At 39.9% G+C, this 12,891-nt stretch overlaps 1 protein-coding gene across 1 annotated transcript in view; it reads left to right on the forward strand.

The window, feature by feature from the left end:
• PLEKHH1 (pleckstrin homology domain containing, family H (with MyTH4 domain) member 1) overlaps window positions 1-12,891 on the forward strand; it is a 44,780-nt gene that overhangs the window by 25,855 nt on the left and 6,034 nt on the right. Inside the window, exons 15-23 of the mRNA XM_009084376.1 lie at window positions 1,021-1,101; window positions 2,035-2,214; window positions 2,928-3,036; window positions 3,917-4,029; window positions 4,706-4,882; window positions 5,715-5,812; window positions 8,203-8,380; window positions 8,741-8,896; window positions 11,496-11,596. Of these exons, the coding sequence (XP_009082624.1) occupies window positions 1,021-1,101; window positions 2,035-2,214; window positions 2,928-3,036; window positions 3,917-4,029; window positions 4,706-4,882; window positions 5,715-5,812; window positions 8,203-8,380; window positions 8,741-8,896; window positions 11,496-11,596 (1,193 nt within the window). The remainder of the gene's footprint in view (window positions 1-1,020; window positions 1,102-2,034; window positions 2,215-2,927; window positions 3,037-3,916; window positions 4,030-4,705; window positions 4,883-5,714; window positions 5,813-8,202; window positions 8,381-8,740; window positions 8,897-11,495; window positions 11,597-12,891) is intronic.

A 12,891-nucleotide genomic window follows, 5' to 3' on the forward strand; every position in this document is an offset into this window, starting at 1 on the left:
GGAAGAAAGGGTAGATTTCTGTATTTCAGAGTGGAACATTATATAAACAGTAAGGAATGGGACAAACAAGGCTCCTGAAAGATAGTGGCTTTGTCAAATAGCAAGCAATAACAAATATCTAGCTTATGTATGCTTTTCTTCAACAGAATTCACAGTATATTGTAGTAAAATATCAGGAAACAGTTAAATGTCACATTTAATTGATCTTTACCTTGGTGATGTATTTCAGAGTGGAACATTATATAAACAGTAAGGAATGGGACAAACAAGGCTCCTGAAAGATAGTGGCTTTGTCAAATAGCAAGCAATAACAAATATCTAGCTTATGTATGCTTTTCTTCAACAGAATTCACAGTATATTGTAGTAAAATATCAGGAAACAGTTAAATGTCACATTTAATTGATCTTTACCTTGGTGATGTAGGAGACTTTCAAAGAAATGGTTTGTATGGTTAGCATTTATTTCCATCATAACAAGCTGTATTGGCATCAGTACGTGGTGTAATAGCTGAAAAGTCTTCTATGCTTTATACCATATCCATATATTAGTTTTGCATTGCAAGTTACTATGAATATTTTATGTAATTCTGGTCAGCTTCTAAAATGGCTAAAGACAACCTGCATCTGGAGCTTATTCATCTGCAATAGGAAACAGCTCCCTAGGCTAAAGGTTGATTGGTCTTTTCCTGCTCAAGTGTCATTATTTGTTTTGTAATCTTACAAAGGTTATTCTTAATATTGTATTTCAGAATGCAAAAATTATAAGTTGTTATGAATGAATGATACTTCACAAAATCTTGGGCCTATTTCCATAAGCACCTATGTCCCATCTACTTAGGTTGTATGTACTTAATTTGCTTTTGGAAGTGGTGCCCTGTATGTTTTGAGAGGAGATTATATTAGCATAAAACAAGTAATATAGGCAAGATTTTAAGGGAGAGATGAATTGAAAGTTGAAATCCTATAAAATCGTTCCAGCAACACTGCTGATGTTGCTGTATTTCTTTGTCCTCCTTACAGGTCAAGCATGGTCACTCTAAGCTGGTCTGGTGTGCACTGATTGGAAAAACTTTCTACTACTATCGAAATCATGAAGATAAGGTAGTTCCTTTTCCCCTTTTTGTTCCTGTGCCCTCCTTTCCCATTTCTCATGACACTTTCTTTCTTTCTATTGCTTTTGTGTCACATGCTTTGAGTTCTTCCTTGGTTGTACTTCTGCTCTTCTAACAGCATCTGTTCCACAAAGAGAACCAGTATTTTTTCCAATTTTATTTTTTTAAGCTAAAATGACACCAGACAGAAATGACAAGTGATTGCTCTTTCTCAGGTCACTGAATATCTTGTTTCTCACTTGATTTCTTACTTGGTCCTGTGAAAGCTTTAGAGCAGGCTGTCATACAGCATACATTCTGCATACTGTCATGAAAATAAATAGCAACAACAATATGGGAAGAGGGAGGTCATTAAATCAGTATAATGTGCTTCCATTTCTGGAAGCTTGGCCCAGTAGTCCATTACTTTGTCTTGATGATGTTGAAACTCAAATTTTAGAATATGAAGAAATACTGCGACTCATTTGGGGTTGACCTCCAGAGTTAGCACAGCAGATACCCTCTGATGTCTGAATCTACCGACTTAATGTAATTTTGAAGTACTTACTTTTCAGTAGAAAACAAAGTCTGGCCAGGATCATAAAATAGTGGCTCGAGATACTGAGCAACTGGCCATCAAGTGTAATGGGAAGAAAACAGTACCTTATTTGAAAAAAGATATTTTTATTTGCATATTCTCATTCTGATCTGTAGATGCTTTCCCAAGAAAAATAATAAAATTAATGACGTACTTTATAAGTACTTTATGTAAAAGAAGAGAGTCTACAGAAATGCAAGATTACATTAGTGAAACACTGAATTGTTTATTTTTTATTCCTTACATTTTACAGAACTACCAACATTTTGACCTGACTCTTCTTTCCCAGTGTTCCTGACCACATGGAGAGATTAGCTACACTTATCTTTCTTCTGCTTCTTATAGTGTCCCCTGGGACATCTGCCTATGCGTGAGTCCAAAGTGGAAGAAGTAGACCGTTCCTGTGACTCTGATGAAGATTATGAAGCCACTGGTGGAGGACTTCTCTCATCCCACTGTACATTGGTGATTCACCCCCAGGACCAGAGTCCCACATACTTACTCATCCGCACCAAACAGGAGAAGGTATAAAAGGCAGTCCTTTCTTGGACAGAAAGAATCTGTTTGGTAACAGTGAACAAATGGGGCATTGTCATGGTTTAACCCCAGCCAGCAAATATGCAGCCACTTGCTCACTCCCCCACCAGCAGGATCAGAGAAATAATCAGAAGGGTAAAAGCTAGAAAACTCATGGGTTGCGATAGTTTAATAGGGCAAGCAAAAGCTGCACACAAGCAAAGCAAAACAAGGAATTAATTCACTGCTTCCCATGAGCAGGAGGTGTTCAGCCATCTCCAGGAGGGCAGGGCCCCATCACACATAACAGTTACTTGGGAAGATAAATGCCATCACTCCAGATGTCCCTCCTTCCTCCTTCTTCCTCCCACCTTATATACTGAGCATGATGACATATGGTATGGAATATCCCTTTGGTCAGTTTGGGTCACCTGTCCCAGCTGTGTCTCCTCCCAAGCTCCCATGCACCCTCAAGTACCTTGCCAGTGTGGCAGTGTGAGAAGCAGTAAAGGCCTTGGCTCTGTGTAAGCTCTGCTTAGCAATGACAACAGCATCTCTGTATGATCAACCCTGTGTTCAGCACAAATCCAAAACAGCCCTATACTAGCCACTCTGAAGAAAGTTAACTCTACCTCAGCTAAAAGCAGCACAGGCATACAGGCTGAACCTGTTTGTAGAAAACAAGTGTGAATGACCCATCCTTTTCTCATCCTTATGCCTAGAATACCTGGCTGTACCATCTGACCATTGCAGCTGGTAGCAGTAATGCCACAGTGGGCACATCATACGAACAACTCATTGGAAAACTACTGGATGCAGAGGGAGACCCTAGTAAGTAGCAACCACGAACTCATTTTCATGATAGCAAAGCAGAAGGAAGAGTAATTTCAATTCCCAGTTTTAATCCAGCCAAAGGTGAGGGAAGGGGATTCTCAGTAGTACATCATATGATATAGTGTCCTTCTCCTCTAGTTCCCAGACAAGCCCTTTACATTGTCACATCATTTTTCAAAGCCTCTGAAATGTTTTGCAACATTAATTGAAATTAAAATAAAGAACTGGAGCTTTAATTTTTTCCCTGTCTTTGTTGGTCTTGATTTTCCTTTCCAAGGAGTCTTGACCATACAAACACATACTCTTTCCTCTAAATACACTCTCACACACTTGCCTTCACATCTGTTTGTCTGTCTGCACGTATAAACCCTTAGACATATATCCATGCTCGTCTGCTCCTCCTCGTCTTTGATATTTGCTCATGTGTGTATGCTTATGCACCACGTTCTCAAATATGTATTAAAATGTGCATTTGTACTTAATACTCTTTTCCTGCATGCTCACGTATTCCTGGATATGTATGTGAACCTTGCTTACTGTTGGATAGTGACTTGCACTAACAAAGATCCCCACTGCAGTCAGCTGCCCTGGCAGAGTTTGCGCCTCTGGTTTGAACACACAGCTGAGCAGTTTCTCACCAGAATCCAGCTGATGGGAAGCTCTGATGTAGCAGGATTTCTGCTGATGGGTGATGCTGCTGGTGACTGTCTGTGGCAGGCTTTGCTCAAATCAGTGAAGTGGCACCAAAGATAATGTGGCCTAGTGTGGTGGTGCTTCCACAGGTGCTTTGCCATTTCAGCAAGGCTCCTTGTCAACATGAGCACTGTCACCTTACTTCTTTTTGACACTGCATGTTTTTGCCCGTCTGCTACCTCAGATTCTCCTTTGTGGAAACATCCTATGTTGTGCTACAGTAAAGATGGGTTGCACACATCCCTCACCACTCTGCCATCGGAGGCTCTACAGACTGAAGCTCTGAAACTTTTTAAGGTATTTAAATGGACAGTGCATGGTTTTCAGTTACTTTGCTCTGTTGTTGGTACAACAACATTGTTTGGTCATGTTGTCACAACATTTACTGTCACTCTTAGTTGCTTTAGACAGGCCTGCTAGGTCACTGAATTACAACAGGACAGTTGGATATTAGGTTATTCATTCTCTGGAGGTTTAACTTTTCCTTGTACATAATATGGGTTTAGGAGTAATGTCCCCCACAGACTTTATGCTTCAAAGCTAGCCTTATCTTCCTCTTTCCTCTCCAGTAGTTGAATTGAAGGAAACAAACAATTTATTTGCCAACTCATTTGTGTCAGTAAGACCAATGGCAAAGCCATTGGAGATTGGATTTTTGCACACTGCAAGTGTAAGATCAGCAGTGAGACTGGGGACAGTGTGAGTAAGGTAAAGCATAGGAATGGAAAGCAGGAAGCACATTTTGCTCTCAATTCTCTTGCTGACTTGTAAGTTCCTCAGACTGGGGGAGGTTGACAAGATTTTCTAGTTGCCACAGCTAAAGAGGGAGGACTAGGAATTAAGCATTAATTCTCCTCCTTCCTCTCAAGGCTATTTATTAATTATCTATAATGCATCTAGGGAACCTTGCCTGGAAAGTACCAGAGAAGAGTTGCTGTATTCATGGCACTGACTAACTTCCACCCTTTTACAGTCCTGTCAGCTATTCATCAACGTTCCTGTGGAGGCATCCTCTATTGATTACCACGTGTCCCTTGCCCAGACAGCACTGCAGGTCTGCTTGACACACACTGAGCTGCAGAATGAAATTTACTGTCAGCTTGTTAAACAGACAACCTGCCGACAGCCCCAGAACCACTCAGTCATTCAGGTCAGTTCCTCTTTTGTCAATTCCACTCTGCAAATACTTTCTATTTAATTCCATGTTTCTAATAAAGGCAATAATTAGCAATGGGACTGGTTCTCATAAAGTTGTGCTAATGCTAAAGGTGTGCTGGAGGAAAGAGCATCTTAGCACTGACATGCAAAGCAAAACACTAAGAATGTAACGACTTGCAAAGTAAATTTTAGTTTAAATATGACCATTTACCAGTTGCAAATGGTCTATTCAGACCCTACTCGGAATCAAAATTCATAGCCTGTGTTGGCTAGCTGATTCATAGCTGATACCACCACTGTGATGTGGTATCAGTTTTGTTTGCCATTTTAGATAGACAGCACACAAATAATGAATATTGCTATTAAGCATGAAATCTGAATTTTGCACTAATTATTGGGTAAATTAATAAGTTACAGCATGAATGTATGTACTCAATTATAATATTCCCAGCTCAAATGAGAAATTAAAATTGGGTTGAAGAATAATGGGTCTAATCTGAAACAAAATTCCCTAGTGTTTATTTAATATGATTTGCAGCTACATAGTATTAATTTAAGTCCTGATTGTTCACTCAGTGCAGGTTACACTAGTCAAAATTTTCAGACGCAGCCAGTCATTTAGAACACCTCTTCTTAGAGTCCAGGCTGAGATACTGAAGAGCAGACTGACCATCACTTCCCTATGAAGCACCTTGAACTACATGCCTAGAAATGGTCACTCCCAAAAGCATTAGTCACCACCCAACATTTTGATTGCAGTAGTCTATGAAAGACAAAAGGTAAGAAGTACAGAACAAGAGTGATGTCCACTTTTATGTTCACAGTGCTGGCAACTCCTGGCTTTATGTGCTCCTTTATTCCTGCCTCAACATCACTTCCTCTGGTACATCAAACAGCACTTGCAGCGACATGCAGATCCCAGGTGAGGACAGCAACTGCATTTTCTTCTGCTAAGCTGACTGCCTTTTGCATCCACTACAGATAAAGATGGAGGCAATGTTGTAACACACCTGCAAAAATACGTTGAGAGAGAGGACAGAAGGTTCCCAGTGGTATAAAGCTGTACCTTTTCAGTCACTCACATTTCATTGGTCACTTAGATTAAGCTAGTGCACAAAGCTGAGTGACCTATATTATCCAAAGAAATTTTTGTAGATATAACTGGAGCTACATAGGGAGGTTGTTAACTAATGCAGCTACTTTCTTTTATTGATAGAAAGACATACCAAAGTATTTATTTAGAATGAATTACCCAAATTTTGGGTGCTAGTACTGTTTTCTGTTACCTCTTTGGCATGTCACATTTTCCCCTGAAAGAAAAGATTGTAACAGCAGTAAGTTGTTCTCAGTTGTTCATGCTTTGTTTGTTTCCATGGTGATCTGGTCTTCAACATATCTCACTGTGTCCTTGGCAGGGAGGCCACAGCTAGAGATGTCTAGTTGTCTGTTGCAGCAATATATTCTTGTTAAGACATAGGTAAAAGAGTAGTTTCCTTTCAAATATTCATAGTCAAAGCCTAAGTCTGCCTTGGAACTCAAGCTACAAGTGTCCTACTACTGCAAAGGAAATCTGTGTACTCCTGTCAAGTCTTTTATTTTCTTGCATGCTGCTTCATATCTGCTGTTTCTTCAAAAATTGAAAATATACATATCAGACATTCCTCAGTGTCCAAGCTATCTCTCCATTTGCTAAGACAACATGTTAGGGGTCTTTTGTCTAGTACTAGAAGCCATGTCTTCAAATTTGTGCATTACCAGCTGCCAGACTGGCCCATTCAACTCAGTAGTGGAGCTGCTCTACCGTTGGGGAGTATTGAATTTTGTAGAGATGTTCTGGGCTCTATGAAACTGACTTAATACATCAGTTTCAAGCATTACTATCCTGATGGTCTGACAGGTTCTTAGCCCAAAAGTATTTCTATCAACAAATATATTCTAAGCAGAAGCAAAGAAGAAATTTATTTATATGATCTGGCTATGAAACAATTATTAGGGCTAGGAAAAAAACCTAGAAATTACATTAAAACATGCCTATATTCATTTGTAGTTTAGATTAGATTTAGAACAGTTGCTGAATGGGACTTAGCTTGGCTCCTTCTCCCTAGTTCTAGAAATACTTATGTCTCTTGATGGAACAGGTACAGCTGTTTCTTGACTAGTTAAATAGATATACTTCCCCTGCTTTACACAGAAAGCAAGACACTAGAGTGTTTACACTGCATAATGCCTATGGTCTAGATTTATACTAGATCTTACTTCTAGATATTGTTCTTCATGAAAGGTGATCTTAGAGTATATATCCAGCCTCTAAGAGAAGAAGAAAAGTGGGCCAGAGTTCTAGGTGAGAAGACAGGGCTCAGGAGTGTTTAGAAGCCAGACACAATAGCTTCTTGTTGAAGAAAGATTTTTCTATTTGAAAATTGTCCAGACGCATTACTGGGGAGGTAAGCAATATATTGCTACAGTAAAAAGCCAGAACTCCTGACTTCCATCTCGCTTGCAGGGATTTAACTGGAGATTTAATCATGTACTGAGCTCCTGAAGGCATCTTGAATGGAATTAGTTTTCCCTGCAAAGTGATAGCACAATTATAAATCCATATAAATATTTCCATTTCAGAAGTTATTCAGTGTATACATTCTTAACATTTTGGTAAAAGGTGTAATTGACTGTTCCTGCCTAGCTTTAGAGACATCTTTTTTGGTGCTGTTCAATGGACCACTCTCTTCAGTAGACAGTAAACTGATCATATTGGTAACTATCCCTAACCTCTACTGAACTATCTAAGCCTGCTTTGAATCTCTGTCCAGTTTCTTGACTGGCAGATAGGGTTAATTCATGGAAACTTGTAATTTGTATAACCATGTAAACTGACAAACACAACCTGTATAACTCACTGAGACTGATGCATTACAACTTATTATTAATACTTACCAGGACTTGACGTGATAGTAACTAAATTCCACCGGCATGATAGCAAGTTTGAGGGTGAACTGGTCTTGCTTTAATGGATACTATGATGGCAATAGGGTACAGAAGAGGGCATTCCAGTATTTTGTCTAGTCCACCTTGAAGCAGTGAATGCTCTTGTGCGTGCTACAAGGAGTCTATTGTCTTAGTTTTACAGATCCTTGGAGTTCAGGATTTTTATATGTAGCTTTTCACTTGAGCTGTTAGTTGGTTGAGATGAACAGTTTATCTGCACAGAGATGTATTGTTGCCTGAGGGAGGAATGCTTTCTCATGGCATGGGAAAGTGAAGACTGCATGGCACTTAGAGCATGTTTGTGGTTCTCTCCACCTCTTTGCCTAGGAGTGAAATAGGCAAGTATGCCATCTACTGCCAGAGATCAGTAGACCGCACGGTGCAGGCTGGTGAGCGGGAAGCCAAGCCCTCCCGGATGGAGATCGTGTCCATCCTGCTGAGAAATCCCTACCACCACTCGCTCCCCTTCAGCATCCCAGTGCACTTCATGAATGGAACCTACCAGGTGAGCCATCACAGCTGCTTTTCTTCTGGGCACTAGAGGACTGTGCTATAACCCGCATCCTTCATGTGGGTATCTCTGACATTATTTCTTCTCCTTGCCATTTTAGCTGTTTTTCCTGAGAAAACAGAAGGAATGCAGCCCCAGCTCGACAGGTCTTAGGAAGAAAAGGTAGCTGGGGAAAAGGGAGAGATATTGAAAGTGTCTCAATATAGGAAGTGTGAAGGGATACAATAGGCAGGTGCAGTCAATTCTAAGACACTAACCTGTAGGAAACCAGCCTTCGTTAGTTGTTAGATACCCATCAATGCCATGGTTCTTGAATGTTTCTTGTATCCTCAATTAAATCCTCTTTCATTGCAGGTTATAGGTTTTGATGGTTCCTCAACAGTTGATGAGTTCATCCAGCAACTGAACCAGGAGACCGGAATGAGGAAGCCATCCCACATGGGATTTTCTCTGTTCACAGATGATCCTTCTGGCAGAAATTTGGAACATTGTTTGCAGGGTAACATGAAGGTATTTCTTTTCCCCTCAGCTACCTTCAGCATACATCTTTGAAGAACTGCTAAATGGTTAATAATTTTTTCTTAATGCATCAAGATCAAATAAACTGCAGTATGGTCTATCTAGATTAGCAATCACAGATGAGATATTAATTCCTCCACTTGGGTCACAACAACCCCATGCAGTGCAGAAGAGTGGCTGGAAAGCTACCTGTTGGAAAAGGACCTGGGGGTGCTGGTCAACAGCTGCTGAACATGAGCCAGCAGTGGGCCCAGGTGGCAAAGAAGGTCAATGCCTCCTGGCCTGTATCAGAAAAAGTGTGGCCAGCAGGACCAGGGCAGTGATTGTCCCTCTGTACTCAGTACTGGTGAGGCCACACCTTGAGTACTGTGTTCAGTTTTGGGCATCTCACTATGAGAAAGACATTGAGGTGCTGGAGTATGCCTAGAGAAGGGCAACAGAGCTGGTGAAGGGTCTGGAGCACAAGTCTGATGAGGAGCAGCTGAGGGAGCTGGGGTTGTTTTGTCTGGAGAAGAGGAGGCTGAGGGAAGACCTCATTGTTCTCTGCAACTACCTGAAAGGAGGCTACAGCAAGGTGGGGGCCAGTCTCTTCTCCTAAGTAACAAACAGCAGGACAATGGAAATGGCCTCCATTTGCACCAGGGGAGGTTTAGATTGACTGTCAGTCAAAATTTCATCATGGAAAGGGTAGTCAAACATTGGAACAAGCTGTCCAGGGAAGTGGTGGAATCACCATCCCTGGAGGTGTTTAACCCAGCACTGCCAAGTGCACCACTAAACCATGTCCCCAAGTGCCACATCTGCATCTCTGTTAATGGTTGGATTTCATGGTCTTAAAGGCCTTTCCCAACCTAAATGTGTGATTCTATAATTCTGTGATTCTATAATTCTGTGATTCTATAATTAGCTCAGTCTAATCTGATATACTTCTTAATATAAAGTAACTTCTATTTTAGTAGGTGATAAATTGGTCAATTTTTAAAAAGCCTTTAACTCAGATTTTAGCACATATTAAAATTTGATTTGTCTTGACTACAAAATTAAAACATGACTTGAGCTAGCCAGCACGATCAGATACCACAACTGGCATCAAATGTGACACTCCTAATTGAGACATATTTATGTTAGGCTGTGAGTCTTTTGGCATGTCTATATAAATGCTGGATTATGAAGTACCTGCTTGCTATCTCCATGTAACTCAATCTTTCATTGTTGATGTGTGTACTTATGGGAGAAAGCTCCAGTGGGTATGGCTTCACTTTTAAAAAGAATGGAGTGCCTCAGATCAAGGAAAAGAAAAGCAGATCAAGTATTAACAATTGTCTTTCATATGGAGGCTTTTACCCATGCTGCAGCTGGATGACTGCCTTCAGTGAGCAGGCTAGTTGTCACAAATGAGACACATCAGATTTTGGTACAAATGTGGGAGAATAATTTGTCATATAGCATTGATGGAGGAATAGTTGTAGTGGTAACTTTGAAGAGGCTCCAATACCTGTAAGGAACATAAAAAATCAGTTTTACACAGCATAAAATTTCACATTAGGGCAACAGAGGGAGAGGATACATGGTTTGAAAAGGAAACTACCACAGACAATGGCAAACTATTTAGTTTGCTTCCGTGGCCTGATATAGATGAGATAATCTGTAGCTTTGCTGGTAATTGGACCACTGGAGAGATGAGGTACAAGAGTAAACGAAGGAGCTTGAGACAAGCAAAGGCATCACTTTTACTGGTTATTACTTCCTTGCCAAGGCAATCTCAATAGCTTCTTGAGACAGGATTAGAGATCTGACTATATGTTTCATGTGGCTTTTTATGTCCATATTCATTTTATTGAGATGCCATCAAAAGAGAACTAGGGGCCTTTATTAGCCTACTTGTAAAAGGACTGGAATAATCAAGAGGACCTGAATGGAATTGAAGAAATTAACCATGTTATTACTAAAACTGTCTGAGTTACGAAGTTGAATCTGGGACCAAATGTTTCCAAATGTTTCCAAAAGATTTACATCCAAGGGTTTGGTTTAGCCATGCATGTAGAGAGCTGCTCTTCAGAGGATACGTTAGTGCTTTAGTTTGGCTCAGGACACTTTTTTGAAATAAACCTACCAATCATTCCTATTAATCATGCTTTGATTCACGTTAAAGTGAAACATATACTGGGAGATGTGATCCCACATGGTAGTGGGCTTTCAGGTCATTTGATCAGACTAAAGGTAAAAAGGAAAAGACTAACGTCCAAAGGCAAACCCTTTAAAACACAAAGTGTGGGCATAGAGACTTAGGAACAGGTGTGTATCTGCTCCTGAGCTTTGCAACTTGCTAACATAGGCATAGTCACAGAGTTGCTACCAGAATTCACTTAAACATGTCCCACTGCAGATTAGAGCTGGAGTTTTCAGCTGGAATGCTTTAATTTTTACATACTGTGTAATAGAAAAAGGAAGTGTTTTGTCACTTTTGGCTGTGTTCATGCTGACCAGTCTGTTTCTTTATCTTCTGTGTTCCACAATACTTTATTCACTTACTTTTCCCTCAAGGCTTGACTATACATTTCCTTTGAGTTTGTGTCTGCTCTCTTTAAAGATCTGTGATGTCATTTCTAAATGGGAACAAGCCTTGAAAGAATTGCATCCTGGGAAATATGAAGGTGGCACAAGAATCGTGAAGTTGATCTATAAGAACAGGTACTGTCCTTTGTCGTGTGGCCTCACTACTGCTGTTATATGCAGTCTAGAATGTTTAATTATCTCTGTAATTAATAACATCATTAGTGCCAAAACTATTTTAGCTAAGATACATTCAAATCCTACATGAGATGTGATGACTTGTGTGCGTTACAGGTACAAAAGCATATGGCCTAGAGGTAAAACCCAGAACACTTTGCACTAGCAGAATAGACTTTCAATGATTTAAGAATGAGCGGTAGCACAATAAAACATACTTGGCACAATTTCATTTGCCTAGATCCTAAAACATAATTAAATAATGTGTTATGTGAGAGGAAAAGAGACCTAGAGGAAAAATCACCAGTGAAAACAAATATACTGAAACTTGCAATTAAGAGTCACAAAGATGAAAAAGATAGAAGAACAATGTTCTCAATCATATGAACTGTAGAAGAGACATGTAGCAGCAATGCCCAAACTGTATAAAGAAAGAAATGTTCAAAGTTAGATGATGAAAGATGGTAGAGAAGGGAAGTACAAGACAAAGATCTAAACCAGAAACTGGAACAAGTTCATCACTTACAATACAGACAGGAATTCTGAATTACAGAGAACCAAGAGCTGTTATGAGAACAAGGAATGGCTTTCTGCATGTGAATTCTCCTTGCAGGCAAAACAAAGACCTCCCCAAAACCAAAAAGAAACAAAGTTCAGTACTGAACATTGAAAGATTTTGTTGGCTGTAATGGTGGAAACAAATTTCTGTCAACTTTGTTAGTTGGTATAATAGAGGTGGAAGCAGAAGTTACTGCTTTTGACCCAGAAGGCAACATTTGTTTCAGGAGTGAAACTCTGCAGTATTATTTTGTTCAACTGGAATGTGTCTAGACTGGACAGCAAGGATGTTTTGATAAGGTCTTTTTGCAAGGCTGGGCTGTTCTAACACCAAGGACTCTGATAAGACATGTGTAAGGTCAATATCACCCTAATAGTGGTGTTAGTCTCAAAGGGACATAAAAATAAACAAACTGATCCTCTGGAATTAATATCTCACGCACTGTTGTGGAACATATACCCACAGATGCAGCTGTACATCAGTATTTGAATTTAGATGGTGTGGGCTGTAAATAGGCATGCATAAGGAATGGTTTTGAGAAGCATTCCCCAAGCTGGTGTCTTCAACCCTCATCAGTTATCTTGCTATTCCATGTCAAAAGTTGCAAATGTGAATGGAACAAAAAATAGTAGGAAGCTTTGATTTACAAGCATGTTTCTTGAAGTTTTGAAATGAAGCCTGCTAATTGGGTGTCTTA

Source organism: Acanthisitta chloris, unplaced genomic scaffold (genome assembly GCF_000695815.1).
Source record: "Acanthisitta chloris isolate BGI_N310 unplaced genomic scaffold, ASM69581v1 scaffold11581, whole genome shotgun sequence".
NCBI classification, from domain to species: domain Eukaryota; kingdom Metazoa; phylum Chordata; class Aves; order Passeriformes; family Acanthisittidae; genus Acanthisitta; species Acanthisitta chloris.